Source organism: Urocitellus parryii, chromosome 12 (genome assembly GCF_045843805.1).
Source record: "Urocitellus parryii isolate mUroPar1 chromosome 12, mUroPar1.hap1, whole genome shotgun sequence".
In the NCBI taxonomy this organism is placed as follows: Eukaryota; Metazoa; Chordata; class Mammalia; order Rodentia; family Sciuridae; genus Urocitellus; species Urocitellus parryii.
In genome coordinates, this window is record NC_135542.1 from 29,697,197 (window position 1) to 29,717,554 (window position 20,358).

At 54.6% G+C, this 20,358-nt stretch overlaps 1 protein-coding gene across 1 annotated transcript; it reads left to right on the plus strand.

Moving 5' to 3' along the window:
- Sh2d6 (SH2 domain containing 6) lies at nucleotides 1–16,162 on the plus strand. Its single transcript, XM_077791731.1, has 16 exons — nucleotides 1–102; nucleotides 10,031–10,062; nucleotides 10,442–10,476; nucleotides 10,769–10,836; nucleotides 10,942–11,056; nucleotides 11,501–11,619; nucleotides 12,165–12,225; nucleotides 12,977–12,999; nucleotides 13,404–13,464; nucleotides 13,841–13,919; nucleotides 14,115–14,145; nucleotides 14,243–14,267; nucleotides 14,674–14,729; nucleotides 15,026–15,109; nucleotides 15,272–15,430; nucleotides 16,046–16,162. Exons 1-16 carry the CDS (start codon nucleotides 1–3, stop codon nucleotides 16,160–16,162), a joined length of 1,167 nt encoding a protein of 388 aa, XP_077647857.1.
- The last annotated feature ends 4,196 nt before the right edge of the window (nucleotides 16,163–20,358 follow it).

Genomic DNA, 20,358 nt, shown 5'->3' on the forward strand with positions numbered 1-20,358 from the left:
ATGTCTGCCCAAGGCGGCGGTGCGGGTGGGCGGGTCCCTGTGTCGCGGTGCGGTCCCGGGCTGCTGACCTTCCCGGGGCTCCGGCCTCACGTGGCAGAGCAGGTGAGGGTCCAGGGCCACCACTGCAGGTCGTAACCGGGCACTCCCGCTGAGCATCCTCTCCTAGTTCCCTGCCCAGGACTCAGGGTCTTTGCCACTACCTCGCCCCAATTTCCTGGGTGGCCCAAGGAGACTCGAGGGCCAAAGAAGGGACTTACCCAAACCCTTCCTTGCAAATGTGCAAATCAGCCTGCTCGGTGGGGAGAGCTGTGCTGAGGCCCCACTCCCTGCACCCTCCGGAGGTCTCTTATCTGATTTCTGGCTCCCAGGTGGGGCTCAGGTTACACCTGTATCAGGAGCAGTGACACCGCAGTGTCTAGGAATACTTTCGATTTCTGTCCCCAACCCATTTTCAGCTTTTACACTTCCTGATCTGGGCACATAACTGCTACCTGCCTCATGGTCAAAGCCCATGAAGGTAGAAGCTCATGAAGGTTAACCGTGGCCCTGAAATGCTAGCAAGCGGTCAGTCCTATGTAGGTAGTTAAGGGGAGACCTGTTACTCCCTAGAAATACTCCATTTACTCTAGGAACATTCGCAAACTGCTCCAGACGGGTTCAAAGCAGATAGATTGTCCAGATTCTCTTGGTAGAAGGGAAAGCGTTCATACTGACTGGACAAGTGGTCAGTAAGCATGCCCATTTCTACTTGGAAGGTTCTAGAAGACATTTTTCTGAATCTTTCTGGTTTTTGTTTGTTTGTTTTAACCAGAGTGCGGCGATTGATTCCAGGGACGCTTTATCCCTGAGCTACACCCACAGCCTTTTGTATTTTGGGAAAGTATCTTGCTAAATTGCTGAGGCTGACCTAGCCTCGAATTTACAATCCTTTGGCCTTACAACCCTTCTGCCTCACCATCCTCCAATCCCTGGGATTACAGGCATGTGCCACCATACCCAGCTGAAAAACCATCCTTTCATAAGTAGCCTACTGCCCCTAGAAACCACAGATTGGTACCTAGAAACTTGAGGGCAGCACTGACTCAGTCCCTTACTGAGTTTTCTCATACGTAAGAAAACTCAAATGGAACCACCGTTTCACCCAGCTATCCCACTCCTTGATTTATACCCAAAGGACTTAACATCAGCATACTATAGTGACACAGCTGCATCAATATTTTAGCAGCTCAGTTCACAATAGCTAAACTGTGGGATCAACCTAGCTGCCTTTCAACAGGTGAATGGATAAAGAAAATGTGGTACATATGCTGAATGGAGTATTACTCAGCCTTAAGGAAGAATGAAATTATGGCATTTGCAGGTAAATGGATGGAACTAGAGAATATCATGCTAAGTGAAATCCCCAAACCAAAAGCTGAATGCTAATCCATAACGGGAACAGGGGATAGGGAAGAATGAAGGAAGTTTAGTTGTGTCAAGGGGAGTGAGGGGAGGGGTGGGGCTGTGAGGATGGAAAGGACAGTAGAAAGAGACATTATTACCACATTTACATGTCTGATTGCCCTATTGGAGTGACTGAACCATGTACAGGCAGAGGAAGGTTGTGTACAATGTGTCCAAATGCATTCTGCTGTCATGTATAACTAATTAGAACAAATTTTTTAAAAAAGTTCATTCTGGGGGTGGGGAGGGCTGGGGTTGTGGCTCAACAGTAGAGCGCTCACCTAGCACACAGAAGGCGCTAGGTTTGATCCTCTGCACCACAAATAAATAAATAAAATAAAGGTATTTTGTGTCAACTACAACTAAAAAATATTTATTTAAAGAGAGTCCATTCTCTCACTATGAGAAAAAAATATTTTCTGGCATAGAAAATGAATTAAGCAGAAATTTTATTTATTCTTCTCCTCAACTTTTTTTGTTGTGGTTTTTGTGGGGGGTTTTGTTGTTTGTTTGCTTTTTGGTACCAGGGATTGAACTCAGGGGCACTAAACCACTGAGCCACACCCCTGTCCTATTTTGTATTTTATTCAGAAACAGGTTCTCACTGAGTTGCTTAGTGCCCTGCTTTTTCTGAGGCTGGCTTAAATTCCGGATCCTCCTGCCTTAGCCTCCCAAGCTGCTGGGATCACAGGTGTGGGCCACCTGGCAGGGCTATTATTTTCTTCAAGCATTGTTACAAAATTTTTCCAAAAATGTCCCAACTTAAATCAAATGCAGTTTTCAAGTAAAACACAGTGAGGTGAAGAAATTTTTTAGATTGTGCCAGGCACGTTGGTACACCCCTGTAATCCCAGGAGGCTGAGGCAGGAAGATCCAAGTTCAAAGCCAGCCTCAGCAACTTAATGAGCCCCTGTCTCAAAACAAAAAATAAAAAGGGCTGGGGATGAGACTTAGTAGTTGAGTGCTTCTGGGTCCAATCCCTGGTACAAAAAGAAAAAGACAAAAAAACCACCTCTCATTTAGAAAAGTCAACATCAGGCCTGGGGTGGCTGAGTGGTTGAGCACTGGTCCAGCATGCAGGAAGCCTTGGGTTCACTCCCCGGCCCTGCAGATGTGCGTGCGTGCACACATACAAGTGTCTAAAAGGCATTTGACCAGGGAAGGGTTTTCGTGTGATTTAGAGGTGCTCATTCCTCGTGTCTCCCTCCCGCCTCAGCCTCCTGAGCAGCTGGACCACAGGCATGCACCCCTGCACCGGCTTCCTCCAGTCTTGAGTCAGCACAGGCCCTGGTCCCTGGCTGGCACTCAGCCCTTAGCACTGTGAATCTCTGTGGCCACAGGGAGACCCTGATTACAGGCGCTGAGGGTGCACAGCTGGCCTGCAGGACGTGACAGGCCTGGAATCATATTGGAATGAGAGCTTCCTTATTCGGCTTAGCCCCAAACTCCTGAATCATAAGCTCCTGTGTGGCTTGCAATAGCTCAGAAGCCACTGACAGCCTGTTCCTGTTTCCTCCTGATCTGCCCGGCAGACTGCAGTTGACGTCACAGAGCAGTGCTATTAGGTCATCAGAGAACGTGGAGAAGGGCGAAGAGCAGCAAAACCTGGGTTCTTTCCCCTCAGGGGCTTTTCCTACTTACTTTCTCTGATAATAAGGCCCTGTCCCATCGGTCATGCAGTTTCCTCTGTCATCCTCCGGGTCCTGGGACTGAGGGAACAGGCCACCATTCATCTCCTTACCACCAGGGGTCGCCCTTTCCCATGGAACAGCTGCTTAATTCTGTAGTGACGTGGAACAGGGTGTGGCTTTGGCCCTGTGTTCATAATTTAATGGCTTTTTTTTTTTTTTTCTTTTGCACTGGGGACTGAACTTGGAGGCACTCAGCCACTGAGCCACATCCCCAGCCCTATTTTGTATTTTATTTAGAGACTGAGTTGCTTAGTGCCTTGCCATTGCTAAGGCTGACTGAACTCGTGATCCTCCTGTCTCAGCCTCCTGAGCCACTGGGATTATAGGCTTGGCCACTGCACCCATCGTAATCTAATGGCTTTGATCCAACGCCTGGAGTGCATCTCCTCTTCCGTCAGCTCTTCCGCTGGTAAAGGAAGGATGTAGGGATGGAGATACATCCTGAGCCTGTGTCCAGCCCCTCCTAAGGGAAGGTGGAAGTTCAGCCAGTTTTCCTAGCCCCCTCCCCTTGCCAGTCTAGGGAAAAAGAAACAGGGCAGGAGATCTGGAAGGCAGCTCCCAGCAGGAGGAGGAGGCTGCTGTGCATAGGGAGAACCCTGGGGGAGTAGCAGTGTTCACTTCAGGCTTTGAATGTGGCCCTGCTGCTCTGCCACTGCAACTGGTTTTTAAAATGGACACTGTTTCTTTCTCTCCCTGCTCCTCCCTAAACTCTCCCCCTCCCTAATCTCAGGGGAGACAGGATCACCTTTTTGGCCCATCCTAGGCAGAGGTATCTGTCCCTGAGCACACACCCACCATAGGAAAGAAGTCCTCCAGACTTTGGAGATGGCACCAGAACGTCTCAGAAACGACCATCTCCCAAATTAACTCCAACAGAGAGCACGGGGAATGCAGCCTTTGAGTCACCTCTTTAACAGCCCCAGTTCCTGCTGATGGATCACAGCCTCTGAGACAGGAGTGCCCTGTGTCTCCTTTGCTAGCAAAACAACAAACCTTTTTCCTTTTTCTCAAAACCCTGTCCTGGGTACTGGACTGGCATCGGGGACAAGGACGGAGCTTTCAGCAGCAGGGGGAGAGCAGAAGGGTGTTTGGGAAGGTCAGGGGAGAACAGTCCCCTCTGGCAGGTAGACAGAGAGGACCCAGAGGGTGGGGTGGTCAGATAAGGATGTGCCTGCACCTGAGAGGGGCTGTGCTCAGCAGATAAACAGAACAGGCCTCAGGGCCTGTGCCAGGCCTGGGACTGGTGATATGGGCAAGAAAGGAACAAGACAGGGCATTTTGACACATTGTACACAAATGGAGCAAAACTTCTTGCTCCTCTGGCTGAACATGGTGCAGAGTGACTCCCAGGGTGTGATCTAGTGGTGAACCTGACAGGCAGGGTGACTGCCCACTTATCTTGGAGAAGGGCCCCCACAGGCTGGCTCTGGAGCAAGCATGGAGGTTTCTGTTGGAGCCTTGGGGGTCTGCTGTGGTCTGGGACCACACCGAGGAAGGGCCCCTCAGCTGTGGCCTGCAGGCAGAGGGGGAATGGGCAGGGCAGGCCCACAGAGGCCACGTGACATTCCATCTCCCCCAGCACGGCCAGGCTTCCAGAATGGGCCTCTGCCTCCTGCTGGGCAGAATATGAGAGTGGGCAAAGGGAACAAGCTAAAGGTTAGCTCAGGAAGCTATGGGGATGCCTGGAAGGGGGAGCCACCCTGGAAGGCAGAGGGCTGGGCTCCCGGAGGGAGAGGAAGGGACGGTCCTCGGGGCACAGGCATTGCCTTTGGGGGACGGGGGTCTCTGTGTGTGAAATGTTTTGAAGTGCAACTTACTTATGAAGAGTCTTTCTTCTTTTTTTCCGCTTGATGGTGTTCCATTGTATATCAAGAGTGCCGCCTGTGGTCTGCTCTCTGAGAACTGAACAGAGCCCTTTCTTTCTGCGAACTGAAATTTCCTCAAGTCCAAGGATGCAAAATGGCCACCCCAGGCCCACGGGTCCAGAGAGAAGGCGGGTGTGCCTGAGTCCCGGGAAACATGGAGGCAGAGGCTGCAGAAGCAGGTGGGGCCTGGTGGACAGGAGGGAGGCTGGGGGCTGCCGGGAGCCTGAGGCAGGAGAGTTGAGAGTCCCAGGCCCTCTTGGACCACATGGCAAGGCCCTGTCTCAAAAACACAAAAGACAAGAAGCATGTGATCCTCATTCAAGGAGCCACAAGGGATACTGCCACACCTGCTGGGAACAAAGGTTCTAGAACTGAACAGGGCAGGCCAGTGGGTCAGAGGGAGCAGGGTGGTGCCAGCTGCTCCTGCACCTTGCTCTAGAGGCCAGAAAAGCCCACATCACCTCTCACCCCAGCCCTGACCAAAGCCAGGAACCCACGCTTAGGAAAAACATGGCCTTCCGTCCACTTCCAGGGGAGAGGAGGGAGGGTCTGATACAAGCCTCTGATGCGGCAGCAGTAGAGGATCATGCACTGGGGGCGGGGCAGAGACCCCATCTAGCAGCCCTCCTCCCCCCATCATGGGTGTCACCAGGGCAAGCTGACTCACTGCTGCCACTGAAAGCCACCTCGGGAGGGTGCTGGGGTGGAGAGAGGGCCCTCTGCCAGCAGGTCGTCTCGGCCATCCTCTCTCCATGGTGCATATGGCTCCCTTCTAGGTTGTCCCTGATGGCGACTTGAACCCAAGCACACAGAGCTCAGTGGTCTTCCACCAGGGGTGCGCTGGCCCCGGACTTGGCCACCTCTCTGCTGAAGATACCCCAGCACTCAGCACCCCTTGCCCTCTGCCTTCTCCCCACCCTCACCCTCCTCTTCCTGTCTCCCACCCAACCCTGGCCAGGCCTCTCCTGGTGCCAGCCACAAGGCTCAAGCTCAGGTTCAGAGGTGCCTCCTTCCACCAGATGGAAACCCCGTGCCTCCCCTTCCCACCCCAGGAGGACAGTCCTGGCCCTGCCAGCGCCCTGCAGGGTTCCTCCTTCCCTGAGTTTCCCTGGTGGAGCAGAACCTGGCTATAGGACCCACCTCAGCCCAGCATCTCTCTCCAGGGCCGGCTTCCCCTGGCACAGTGGCCCCCTTGCTTCCTCATATCAGAAATCCTGGTCACCTTTCTCCCTTCTTTTTTATTTACCCCCATATTTTATATATAAACATATATAATTATTATTATTTCTGAACTGGGGATTGAACCCAGGGACACTTAACCACTGAGCCACATCCCCAGCCATTTTTATTTTGAGGCAAAGTCTTACTAAGTCACTTAGGACTTTGCTAAATTACTAAGGCCGGCCTTAAACTGTCGTGTCTCAGCCTTCTGGGCCGCCAGGATTACAGGCGTGCACCACTGCACCTAGCTTATTATTATTAATAATATTATTGTCATTTTAAAAATTCCAAGGGTCTAAGAGTAAAGCTATGGCCATGACTCTGGGTGTTCTTGGTCCCTCCTTCCTGAGGGCACCCACACTGGGGCTCTCCCTGTGGCTTCTTGGCAGCCATTTGGTGTGACCCCACTGATGCTATGGTTTCCTCTCTAGGTTAGAGTTCTTAACCAGCTCTGGCTAGTGTGGGTGGAAATAACTTATGACAAACAAACGTGCTGGGGGTCCTGGGTGGAGGGCAGGGGTTGGGGGTAGTTGAGCTTGGAGCAGTGCTAAGTTTTGAGGCTGACCTAGAACTTGTGCTTTTCCTGCCTCAGCCTCCAGAGTTGCTGGGGTCACAGGTGAGCATCATAACACCTGGCCAGAACAGATTGATTTTTGACAACCCCCTCCACAATTCTTATGATCAGACAAATGGAAAAAACACTGCTCTAAATGGCTCTATCCGCCCCCACCCCCACTTTTTTTTTTAGTTGTCGATGGACACAACTTTATTATTTTTATGTGGTGTTGAGAATCGAACCCAGGGTCTCACATGTGCTAGGCAAGCGCTCTGCCCCTGAGCCCCAGCCTCAGCCCCCCCCACCACCATTTTGTTTTGTTTTGCAGTAGAGGGACCAAACCCAGGGCCTCACTCATGCTAGGCAAGTGCTCTGTGGCTGAGCTGCATCCCCAGCCCTTTTTAGTTTGAGACAGTGTCTAGCTAAATTGCCAAGACTGGCCTCAAACTTGAGGTCCTGCTACCTCAGCCACTGGGTGGCCAGGATTACAGATGAGTGCCATCCCCATGCACCCCGCTGGCTGCTGGTTTTCTAAGGTGGATTTAGACGCTCCTATGCACTGTGGCCTGCTCTCACTGGACATTGGAAGCTGGGCTCTGAAAAACCTGAGAATCACCTTGTGCACTGGAAGAGCCATAAAACGGCTCTGGGTGCTGCCAGAGCGTGTGACAGTAAACCTTCACAGTGTAAGTTTCTACCAATGTTTCTAGGGACTCCTCCAGAGGGAATGTCTGTGGCGTAGCAAAGCACCCATGCCAGAGATGAGGAGGAGGTGTCCAAATTGGCCTGTGTGACAGTAAACAGCAAGGTTCTGCAGGGCTGGGGGTCACCGAGCACCCTCCTGCCTGCTCCCAGGTCGGTGCTGGTGGTGGCCTGCCCAGATGGCTTGGGCTGCAGCCTCCACCTGGGCCATGGCATTTACCTATGCAAACCCCAGGCAGAGGGAAGAGACTGCTGGGGTGAGGGCGGGGACTCTGGGAAGCGCTCTACTGGGGTTTAATGGTGGGGTGTGTCCATTACCTTCTTTGCGCTCTGGTTTGTGGTCTCTAATCCCATAGGAGGTCTCTATGGGTGAGGGAAGTTGCCCCTGCCTTACAGTCAGCTAGCTAGGAGGGAAGGACAGGAGTGGACCTGTGTGCCTAGCTTGACTCTTGTTTTTTTGGTGGTTGTTACTAGGGATTAAACCCAAGGGCACTTGACCACTGAGCCCCATCCCCAGCCCTATTTTGTATTTTATTTAGAGACAGGGTCTCACTGAGTTGCTCAGTACCTCACCATACATTGTTGAGGCTGGCTTTGAGCTCACAATCCTCCTGCCTTAGCCTCCCTGGCTGCTGGTATTACAGGCGTGTGCCACCGTGCCCCGCTCCTGGTTTGACTCTTGTTCTTTTTTGTTGTCATTTTTCCTGCACCACTAGGGTTCCCTGTTAAACCACCCCAGTGACTCTGCATGACTTTATTTTTTCTTTTTTTGTATTGCAGATTGAACCGGGTTACCACTGAGCCACATCCCCAGCCCTTTTAATTTTCTATTTTGAGACAAGGTCTTCCTAAGTTACTGTGGGCCTTGCTAAATTACCCAGGCTGGCCTCAAACTTGTGATCCTTTGCTCAGCCTTCCCAGTCCCTGGGATCACAGGCATGTGCCACAGCACCCAGCTCTTCATGGCTTCTGAAATCCTAGTCCCATGACTCACCTGGTCTCCTCTTAAGGCCATGGCCAGCTCCAGCCCCAGGCTCTCTTCTCAGTGCCCCAGCTTCATGCCCTCCAAAAGCACAGGTGCCTGGGCTCAATTTCTTCTTTGTGCCAATGGTCAGTCATCACCAAAGCAGAAAATGCAAGAAAGCTACAGACCTGAGAAGGTCCCATATCCACAATTGTAGTGTATTTTGTGGCTCAAATGGTCAGACACCTGACCTGCCCTCCCTTTATCTCAACACTTCTCAGAAGTCAGTGTTCCAAAATTTACTTGGTCCTCAAGGAAACCCACAAGTGCCAAAGAACCTAATGGCATCACAGGGGATCGGGGTTCAGACCCCATGTTAGAAGAGGATCTGCGGTGGTCAGCACCCAGGCAAACCTCAGGAAGAAGCCCCCCTCAGCACTCGCTGATTGCAGGCCTTGGAGAAGCCCTTCAGCTTCTCCGAGCCTCCGTGTTAGAGACTGAGTTGTGTCCCCACACTAACATGCTGAAGCCCTAACTCTTAGTATGGCTGTCTGTGGGAGATAGTTCTGTGTACAGATAAGAGATCTGTGAGGACACAGGGAGAGAGGTCACATCAGGAACCAACCCCAGTGACCTGCAGAGATTCTAAGCCTCTCAGTCTGTGGCATTCTGTTGTGGAAGTTTGAGCTGATTAATACACCCAATCTCTTCTTTGAAAAGTATAGATAAAACTAGTGCCTGTGTCATGAGATTATTTTGAGAATCCAACAAGGAAATACAGACGTAATGCTGTTCATCTTTCTACAGCATCTTCACCTCCAGGAATAGTGCCTAGAGGTTCAATAAATACCCACTGAATGAATAAACCCATCCATCAAAAGTGATGATGTCACACTGAATCCCAGGGCCTATTTCTGAGCTCCTCGCTAGCCTTCATCTCTCTGCTCATTGATCACCACTCGCCAGCCAAGGGCAGCAGGAGCCGGGGCTCAGGGAAGTATGTGCAAGGGCCATCTTGTTCTTAATTGGAACTACCAGTTAAAGCATCGTTCTCTGTGAGGCTGGAGATGGTGCTGTGTGAATTGGCTCTCCCTGGCACCCCTGAGGCCTTGGGTTAGATTCCCAGCACTGGCTGAAAACCAAGCAAAACAGGGGGATGAGAAGAAGAGCAAGAGGAAGAGGAGGCATGGACATGGATCAGAGCCCAAGGAAGGCTGCCTTCCCTGGTCCCGCTTGGTCTGCTCCTAGGGGCAGAGAGACTGGAGACCACAACTGTGGGGGAGGAGAGCTGGGACTGGGAGTGGGCCCTGGGAGTGTCCTGGGTGAAGTCCACTAGAGTTGTAGGCCACAGCTGGCCCACCTTCCCAATGCTTAGGAGATGCAAATAATGGGAACAATAGGCCCCTGTACCCAGGCCACCAGTCACAGATCCTGGGTTCCAGGGAGGTAGAGGTCCTGTACACTGCCATGGTGAGAGTTGGTGGTCCCAGGGTAGCCTCAGCACACAAGCCTGTCCGTGCTAGGGGCCAGGGCACGAGAGGCACTTGCTAGGCTGACTACCCGGCCCCTTCCCTCTGGCTCTTTCCAGGAGGAGCGCAGGAGCAGCAGCAGCAAGCCCAAGTGAGTACCAGGGAGGGCTCTCCATTCCCTTGCTTCCACTTTGCCCTACCCTCTGCAAAGCACCTGCCCCAGGGGCAGTGCTGGGTCTACACCACTCCAAGGACCCTACCTGTACTCCCACCCTCTGTCACCCCACTCCAAGGACCCTGCCTGTACTCCTACTCTCTGTCACCCGCGGGCCAACTCATCTACCTTTTCACCCTGAGGGCACTGGCTCTGTCCCCAGCCTCCTGCTCTTGCTGCCCTAGTGCCAGGGGCATGGTGTCCTACAACTCTAGGGCACTCACACTGTTACATGCGAGAATGTCCTAGAGTGCCAGGTCTAACTGACAGGAGCTCAAAAGCCCCCTGAGCAGAGTTGACTGCAGTCTGCTTGCAGGTTGGGGCCACCCCTTCCACCCCCCAGATGTGTGGGTAAGTGAGGGGAATCCCACAAGTAGGGTGTCCCCTAGGGCCCCCAACACCGCATCACTGGGACCCAGCTCTCCCACCTGTCTTGGCCAACATCTGCAGCACAAGGGCAGAGGACTAGCCCAAGTGGGACTGTGCCTGGGAGCCTTGTTTCCAAAATGCCCACCCATGGCCTTCAAAACGACCTCATGGCTCTGCCCTGCCATGGTGCTGTGTTCCTTTAGTTAAAAGGATGGAGAGGGGGTTACTAGAGGAGGGTGGACTGGGAGGAGGTGAGGCCTGTCTATCTGTTCAGATGTCTCAGCTTGGAGAGATGTGCTGGGCCCCTCTCCTCTGTCTGCCCCAGAGACCTGGAGACACAGGGTAAGTCCAGCTGCTGAGGCTGGGGTGGGGCAGGGGGAAGCAGGCAGAAGCTACTGGGGTCCTGGACCTACTCCATCCTTCCCTATCCAGCATCCCTTCCTAAAGGCCCGAGAAGAGGACGATGAGGAGGACAAGTATGAGCTGCCCCCCTGTGAAGCTCTGCCTCTCAATCTGGCCCCTGCGACCCGTCCTGGAGCGGAGGAGGACTCCCTGTACCTGGGTGAGGGCCGGCAAGTGAAGGCGGGAGGCGCCCACAAGGGAAGACCCTGAGTCCTTGCCTCTTCTCCCGGCCTGCGCAGGCACTGAGGGGAGCCGCCCTGGCTGCGGGGCCTCCGGGCCAGGGGCAGGGGCTGGAGAAACGGAGCGGGGAGGCGGGAGAGGGAGAGCGAGCGCGTGAACGAGGCGGCCGCAGGAGGCTGGGACCCCGGCCACGCCCTGGGGGCCGGGTGCCCTCCAGCCCGCAGTGCACCCTGCGCTGGCCTCCCACTGCTGGCTTCAGCGGCGGGCCAGGGAAGCTGGCCTTCTGGTTGCCATGGCGACGGGGATGCGCGCAGCCTATGAGGGAGGGGAGCGGGCGGGGGCGGGGGAGAACCGAGGGGGGGGCGGCGGAGGAAGCCCGGGCCCTGCGGAGGAAGCCCGCCCACGAGCGGGGGGTCTTTTACAGATCGCCCCGGCCCTGGGGGCCCTTCCAAGCCATCGCCCCGGCCTCGGCCTGCCCCGGCGAGCGGCCTCCCCGCAAACGCCTCTTTCCCCGCGCGCGCCTCCCCCGGCCCGCGTGTCCCGGTGAGTACGCGCGGTACCTCGTCGGCAGGCTCGCCCACGTTTGCACTAGAGGCCTCTGAAATGTAGGGGCCAAGCTCGGAAGACAGAGCCCATAACGTGGGTCGCCGTCGTCCCGCCCCTGGTCCCTTCCTGTGCCCATCGCTTCAGCAGGACACCCGCTCCTGCTCCCACAGCTTGCCCAGGCTGGGACAGGAGCCAGCTCCGTGGCCCTCCTGGACCTGGGCCTGAGAACCCTGCTCAGGGAGTGAATCAGCCCTCTCTCAGCTGCTGGTCACTGCCAGCCCCCACTCCGAATTCCATCTGGGTTATGGATTTGAAAGCTACCACTTTCATTCTGTATGTAAAAATGGAATAAAAACCAGGAAGGGCGTGGCCACAGAGGAGAGCAGAGCCAAGTGTGGTCCCTTAGTACCTTTCTTCTTGTGTCTGGTGGCGGTTTTTAAGGCTGCAGGGATGTTATACTGGCCATCCAGGCAGTCCATCCCTGCCTACCCATGCCTCAGTCCCTCCTCCCTCCTCCCTCACGAGCCCCATTGTGCCCACAGCTGAAGGCAGCAGCGAACCTGCAGGTGGCATCAAAGCAGGCACCTGACTTTGGGAGGCGAGGTAAGGGGAGTCCTCTCTTTCCTGGCTGCATCCTGGGAGGGGAGTCCTCGCCCCCCACGGAGTAGAATTGAGCTGGCTCATCACCTTCTCAGCTGCCCCTCCTTTCTACCTGCCAATCCCCAGAGGTAGGGAGTCTAGGTAGGCAGTGAGCAAATGGCCTAGACTCCAGCCCTGTCTGCACCTGGGTCAGTTGAGGGACACCCCACAATGAAGTGGTCAGTCTTGAGGGCCTTCTACTGAGACATCTGAGCCAGTCCCTATAAAGGGCATTCTATTTCTGCCTGTAACCATTGCCACCGCTGTGGAAGCAGGCAGAAGCTACTGGGGTCCTGGACCTACTCCATCCTTCCCTATCCAGGATCCCTTCCTAAAGGCCCTAGACTAACCCTTATGGTCCATTGCCCTGAGTTCTGTTGACCCAGAACCCTGGGAGGTCAGGATAGGGAGGGACCTCGGGAAAGAAGAGGCCTTGCAGGGTGACCTTCTCCTGCTCAAGGCCAGCACATTCCCCTCTACTGTGCTCACTGGTTGCTAAACCCTCCAGACCTTGAGAGTGGCTTTGCTTTTTGGACCAGCCCAAAGTCATCTGGAGCCATGCCTGGCAAATGGGTGGGGAGGGCAAGCTGGACACCCACAGGGTTGGGTAGAGCATGGCTTTCCCTGGAGCTTTGAAGCTGGTTCTGAAGACCCTCTGCAGAGACCTCCCAGGGTTCTCACCCTCTCCCCGCTGGTTCTCTCTTTTTCCATGCAGAGTGGGGTGCACCCGCCAGAGTGGTGAGCTGCCCCATCCCCACCTCCATTCTAGGGTTCTGGCTGGAAATCCACTTGGGTGGGTGGCCCTGGGAGGGCCAGGAAAGATCCCTGAAACTAGGGGAAAGGCCCAGTGCCTCAGGCCCCTGGCAGGTGTGGGATTGCTGTCCTGAGGGCCTCCCAGCACCTGCACTTCCTGTGCTGTCTCTGAAGGGGAGGGGCTTACAGGATGCCCCTCCCAGGCAGAGGAGCACTCTTGACCACTCAAGCTGATTTCTAGAAAGGGCCACTGGTGAGAAGAGAGTGAGGTGCCCGAGCCTCCCCCATTACTGCCTCCTTCCCTGCCCCGCCCCACTGCTTAGGTCAGAGGCCCCCTCCTCCTAAAGTGAACCCCCAGGGCTGGCCACCTACACCCCTCCCTACCCTAGGTGCCAAGCCCTGTGAAGAAACCTGAGGAGGACATCTACCTGGAGTGTGAGCCTGACCCAGGTGCTGCTCGGTTCCCCCCAGACCATCTAGTCCTGCTGCATCCAGCTGTCCCCGGCAGGCTCCCTCTCCTGCCCCATCTTCTCCCCACCCCCCAACACACAGTTACCCTCAGACACCACAAATCTCTTTGCTTCATGGCCCAGGCTGACCCACCCTGTTTCTACCTGGAGGTGACCCCACCCCGCTAGAGCAAGGTCTGGGTGGATCTCTCAGCCCTGCAGCCAGGCAAGCCTTGCCCTCAGGTTGGAAGGACTTCCAGAAAGCCCTACTGCAGAGAAGCCGCAGGCCCTGCAGCTGTTGCAGCTCCTCCCTGACCCACCGCTTGGATTTCCCAGGCTGCTGCCCATCCAAGCCCAGCCTGCCCTCTCTGTTTCAGTTCCGGCCTTGACTCGGACTCTGAGCTCTCAAGTCCTGCTGCCCCCAGTCCCTCTGCCAGTGACACCTGTGGTGCCCAGGTGAGTGCCCCACCAGATACACGGGCACATGCCTGAGAGCAAGCAAGGGGACACCAATTCAGGCTCCCCCAGCCCTGATGCAGTGTCCTGGGGTTGCTGGCAGGGGTGACAGGAGCAGTTGGGAGCTGGGTTTACTGGGGTGCTACTCATGACATGATAAAGACCTGAGTTCTGTCCCCAACCTGCTCCCTGCAGGCCTACCATAACCCCCCAGGAATCTCGGAAGGTAGGAGGCTAGTGGTCAAGGGGGGTGTGAGTGTTGGGAGGGAGGAGCAGGAAGACTTCAGGAGAGGGGCAGGCTAACCAGACCTCTGCTGTCCCAGGGAGCAGCAGATGCCACCTCCAAAGGTGAGTACATCATGTTGGGGCACAAACCAGCAGACCCCAAGGCCCCAGGCTCTGTAGGCCCAGACTCCCTCCCACCCCTGGAGACTCGTTCCCACTTCTAAGACTCCCCCAGCCATGAAGGCCCCACTTTGCTGAGATCAGGCCTGAGCGGACCCTCTTGGGCATTTTCCAGGATCTGCGCCAAGTGGGGAAGCCAAGATTCCTCCTCACTTGGGAGTTACACAAGGGCTGGCTGGTAGGTCCTAACAGGGCACAGACCTACCCACAGGGGAGCATGGGGTGCCCTGCGGTGGGCCTCAGGACTCCTCCCACTCCTGCTCCTGCCCTCACACCTGAAGTTGTGCCCAGAAGCTGCCTTTGCCCAACCCCCTCCCAGCCCCAGCTCTATAGTGGCTTTTTCCGGCAGGAAGGAGATTGTCTCTTCCCTCCAGAGGCCCCCCCAGGAGCACCTCCTCTGCTCAGGTGAGAGGGGCTGGCAGCTGACTGTGGTGGAGGCCAGCAGGGAGCAGACCTCTCCTGGAGCCCTCCTGGGCAAGGCAGCTGCTCCACCAAGATCATTCACTGAGCACATGTGCAGTGCCCTGTGGGTGGGACAGTATTGAGCATGCGTGTGGTACCCAGCTGTGCAGCAGCACTGGCGCTTGGCTCTACGTGTGGGGCTCAGTCTAGGGTTGAGACATGTCAGCCCCAGCATCCTCTGTACCCCCCATGCCATCCAGTGCCCACACGTCTCTGAGTGGCTGTGTGTGTGCATGCAGGATGGCAGCCTGCTGGGCCAGCCATGGTATGCAGGGAACTGTGACCGGCTTGCTGTTGAGAGGGCCCTGCTTCGCTTCCAAAAGGTGGGCAGCTGCAGGTCCCTGGCCTTCTCCAAAATCCCTTCTGCTCACAGGCTGTGGCTGGCTGAGCAGATGGGAGCAGGAGACCGGGTAGTTCTGGCCCTCCTGAGTTAGGGCTGCGGTGGGCAGTTGAAGACAAGGCCCATGGCTGAATTCTCTCCACAGGATGGAGCCTACACAGTGCGCCCAAGCTCAGGGCCTCACCGCTGTCAGCCCCTCACCCTGGCGGTGCTCCTCAGAGGCCGGGTGTTCAACATTCCCATCCGGCAGCTGGAGGGCGGGGGCCACTATGCTCTGGGCCGGGAGGGCAAGAGCCATGAGGAGGTGAGCTGGAGGAGGCAGGGCGTCTGGGCCAGGGGACAGATCACGGTGCCCGCCGAGGCCTAGCCAAGAGCACGTGCCAGGGGAACCCACAGTTCACATTTTCCTGGGGTGGGTAAAATTGACAGCAGCCCAAGCCTGACCTTCCTCAGAGACACCTGGCACTTTGGGAAGAGGCCTGCCCCTTTTGCCAGGACTCAGTCTGCACAGGGTGGGGCTTTGTGCCTGTCCTGAGTCCTGTGGGCAGAGGGCAGAGTCCCAAGAGCTGACCCATACCAACTTGCGCCCAGGACGCAACTTTGCACCCAGTGTTTGCAGGGGTGTAGTCCAGAGGCAGCCACCCACCACTCAGCTCCCCATACCAAGGAGCAGGCGGAGGCAGGCCACCAGTGGTTTCCCTTAGTCTGGCCACTGGGAGCCCATGGGTGCAGTCACAGGGAAGTCACAGAAGCTTGTCGGGACTGGGCTGCAAAATGACAGTGGAGCTTCAGGGGCCACACGAGAAGGAAAAATACCTGGAGAGGTGTCAACACGCCCCCTGGGCGGCCACAGCTGCCTCGAGAAGCTACTGGCAGCACAGAGCTCAGGGACTCATGGATTCCCTGCCTCCCTCCACAGCTCTTCCCCTCTGTGGCGGCCATGGTCCAGCACTATGCAAAGCATCCGCTACCTCTGGTGGACAGACACAGCGGTGGCCGGGAGCTCACCTGCCTGCTGTTCCCCACCAAGCCCTAAGTCTACAGTGGAGCATACCCATACCCGCCGCCCCCCCCCCCGGCCCACAGTGTGCCCCTAGACCCCCATCACCCAAGATGCCTTCGGGTCTCTTCCCCATCTCCAACATATGGTCTCTGCAGGACCCAGATAAGAGGCACTGACAAAGGTTGGCTAGAGGGAGGAAGAGGCTGCCACCATCCCTCCCTGCAGCACATCCAGGGCAAGCATAGCAGCATCTGCCCTGTGTACTAGGCCACTTGAGGTGTCCTAGGTGGAGGCAGGATGGTGGCCCCAAGAGGGTGACCTCCTCAGGGAAGTTGAGCCACAAGGAAGCTGTGAACCACCTCACAGCACTGCTGGGACAGCAAAAGGAATCCCCTCACATTCTCTTGGGGACATAGCACCTTTGTAAAGGGCCTAGGTCACCCTGCACTTAGTACCCTCTCAATAAACATTTGCTGGATGAATTATTTTCTACTGGGGATTGAACCCAGGGGCACTCTATCACTGAGCTACATACCTGGCTTTTAAAAAAATTGTTTTAATTAGTTATACATGACAGTAGAATGCATTTATGCACTTTGATATATCATACATAGATGCAATATAATATGTGAAATGAGAATTTATATATATATCTATATAATGTTTAATATATATAAAATGAGAATTTTTCTGAATGTATGTGTTGCAGAATCACAATGGTCATGCTATCACATATATACATAAAGCAATAATGTCTTTTCTTTCTACTATCCTTCCTATCCCCACATCCCCTCCCCTCCCCTCCCATCACTATTCTTCTCTAGTGCCCCCCCCCTCCTTATTGTGAATTAACATTAAAGAAAACATTTGGTCTTTGGTTTTTTTGGGATTAACTTATTTCATTTAGCATGATATTCTCCAACTCCACCCATTTACTGGCAAATGCCATAATTTCATTCTTCTTTAAGTCTGAGTAATAATCCATTTTATATATATACTACATTTTCTTTATCCATTCATCTATTGAAAGACACCTAGGTTGGTTCCATAGTTTAGCTATTGTGAATTGAGCTGCTATAAACATTGGCTTGGCTGAATTAATGTAGTATGCTGATTTGGGGTATAAACTGAGGAGTGAGACAGCTGGGTCAAATGGTGGTTCCATTCCAAGATTTCTAAGGAATCACCCTACTGCTTTCCATAGTAGTTATACCAATTTGCAGTCCCACTAGCAATGTATGAGTGTACTTTTTTTACCTACATCCTCACCAACATTTATTGTTGATTGTATTCTTGATTGCCATTCTGACTGGAGAGAGATGGAATATTAGTGTAGGGTTTTTTTTTAATTTTTTTATTCTAATTTGTTATATATGGCTGTAGAATGCATTACCATTCGTATTACACATATAGAGCACAATTTTTCATATCTCTAGTTGTATACAAAGTATATTTACACCATTTGTGTCTTCATACATGTACTTAGGGTAATGATGTCCACCTCATTTCATCGTGGATTTTACATCCCTTGCCCCCTCCCTTCCCTTCCCATCCCTCTGCCCTAGCTAGAGTTCGTCTAATCTTCCCATGCTCCCCCTCCCAACCCCACTACGAATTGGCCTCCTTATATAAGAGAAAACATTCAGCATTTGGTTTTTTGGGATTGGCTAACTTCACTTAACATTATATTCTCCAACTCCATCCATTTACCTGCAAGGAATCTCCATACTGCTTTCCATAGTGGCTGCACCATTTTGCAGTCCCACCAGCAGTGTATGAGTGTGCCTTTTGCCCACATCCTCTCCCATACTTATTGTTGTTTGTATTCTTAATAGCTGCCATTCTGACTGGAGTGATATGAAATTTTAGAGTAGTTTTGATTTGCATTTCTGTAATTGCTAGGCACGTTGAACACTTTTTCGTATATTTGTTGGTCGATTGTACATTTATTGACTGGGTTATTTGTTTTTTTTGGTATCAAGTTTTTTGAGTTCTTTATATATCCTAGAGATTAATGCTTTTTTGGAGGGGCATGTGGTAAAGATTTTCTCCCAATCTCCCAATCTTTTCTCCCAATCTGCTCTCTCCCCACATTATTTTATTGTTTTGTTTGCTGAGAAGAAGCTTTTTAATTTTAATCCATCCCATTTATTGATTCTTGATTTTACTTCTTTTTTTTAATATTTATTTTTTAGTTTTTGGCAGACACAACATCTTTGTATGTGGTGCTGAGGATCGAACCCGGGCCGCACGCATGCCAGGCAAGCGCGCTACCACTTGAGCCACATCCCCAGCCCTTGATTTTACTTCTTGCAGTTTAGGAGTCTTATTAAGGAAGTCAGATCCTAAGCCGACATGATGAAGATTCGGGCCTACTTTTTCTTATATTAGGTGCAGGGTCTTTGTTCTAGTGCCTGTCTTTGATCCACTTTGAGTTGATTTTTGTGCAGTGTGAGAGATAGGGGTTTAATTTCATTTTTTATTTAGAGGCAAGGTCTTGCTAAATCAAAGCTGGCCTTGAACTTGGGATCCTCCTGCCTCTGCCTCGTGTCCCTGGGGTTACTGGTGTGTAATCTGACACAACAGCTTGTCGAATTAATTCTGGAATCTGCTAAGAGACACTGAGATGGTGCCCAAGAGGCTCCATGGTCCCTGAGTGTCACAGGACAGACTGGACGGGATTGGCAGAGGTGCGGTGGGCTAGGCTACATCAGCAAGGGACAGCCAGGTCTCTACTGCATGGGGCTTTTGGCCTTAAATGGGCAGTGCCAGGGAAGAGCAAGGTCAGGCCGGTTGTATTTTCGTTTTGTTTTGCTGTGGCTGGGGGGTGAGGAAGGGAGGGAGACTGAGGGCTGCCTGTCACGGGTTAAGCAGAGAGTGGAGTTCATTAACCACCGCGTGTCCCCGGGGACCAGCGCGGGGAGACCGGACAGCTCGGGTCTGATGGACAAGAGGGGCGGGGGCGGGGCTCCGGGCCCTGGCGCGCCGCCCGGGACGCCCCGAGCGGAAGTGCCGTGACCGCCCCTGCGCGCGCCTCGCGAGCTCCGCAGAACAAAGCGCGGCCCTGCGGAGCGCGCCCCTGCGGCCGTGCCCGCGCCCCTCCGCGCGCGCCGCGTCCCCGCCCTCCGCTGGCCTCTGACAGCCAGGGCCTGGGCCGCAGCGAGCCGCGGGGCGAAGAGGCCGGGCAGGCGCGGAGGGAGGACCCGCCGAGGCCACCGAGATGCGACCGCGAGGCGCCCTGACTCTCCGCTCTGACTGCTCGCGCGCACGACGGGCGGAGGGCTGTGGCAGGGCTCTGACCGCCCGGGAGCCACGGCCCGCCACCCCAGCCTCTCCCGCAAGGCGCCCCGACTCGGTCGGCGGCGACGCCACCGCGGGCCCGCAGGTTCCGGCGGGGAGCCAGGACGAGGCCGGGCTGGCGGCGCGGCCACCCGCGGGTCTGTCCACCTTGGGACATTGGCCCCTTCGATTGGGCCTCGGTACAGCCAGACCCTGCGTCCCTCCCCCCCCCCCGCCCCCGCGGCTTTGCAGGTTCCGCAGCCCTGGAGGGGCTGCCCCCTGTGAGGACACAGGACTCGGACCTGTTGTTGCTGAGCTCTGAATTTGTCTGGCTTCCAAGGCCGGAGAAACTGAGGTCAAGGTCTCAGGGGGCGCCTTTCAAGGAGCGAGGCTGCAGTCTCCCTGCGGGAGAGGATAGTAGTTCAGGAAGTGGGGTCCCTCTGTGACTAGGGCTCTTGAGGGCGGGAAGAAAGCATGGCCTGAGCTGGGCTGCAGGTCTGCACTGAGGTGCCCCCTCTGCTCCTTAAGCCCCAACCCCTTGCTGCTCAGCCCACCAGTTTGCCCTCCTGGGTGCCATGTGGGGAGAAGTGCCCCCTCCACGGGTTGTTCTGGACTAATTGATAAGCCAGAGGTGCAGTCTGTAAAAGGCAGGCCCTGCCCCCACACAGGCCTGGAGGTCAGGAGGGCAGATCAGAGACAAGCGGAAGCCACCACACAGTCCAAGGCCCCCAATGACTAGGCAAGGAGAGGGCTCATAGGAGCAGACATTCTGCCAACAATGAGAGGACCCACTCCAGGGCGCTCCTCACTGCCTTGCCTTGGCTCCTCTCGTTGAGATGAAGAAATTAAGGCCCAGGAGGGGAGGGGAGTCTGAATGGAAGAGAGAGAAGAGAGGGGTATGCACATTTTTTCCTCTAGAAGGAATCTAGGGGGAGAGACCTGGAAACTAG

Excerpts from the sequence above, each read along its gene's own strand:
- Sh2d6 (XM_077791731.1), top strand. The coding sequence starts at position 1 with ATGTCTGCCCAAGGCGGCGGTGCGGGTGGGCGGGTCCCTGTGTCGCGG. Across the intron at positions 10,063-10,441 it reads AGCAGCAGCAGCAAGCCCAA|GTTGGGGCCACCCCTTCCAC; the intron begins GTGAGTACCAGG and ends GTCTGCTTGCAG. Across the intron at positions 13,465-13,840 it reads GGAGTGTGAGCCTGACCCAG|TTCCGGCCTTGACTCGGACT; the intron begins GTGCTGCTCGGT and ends TCTCTGTTTCAG.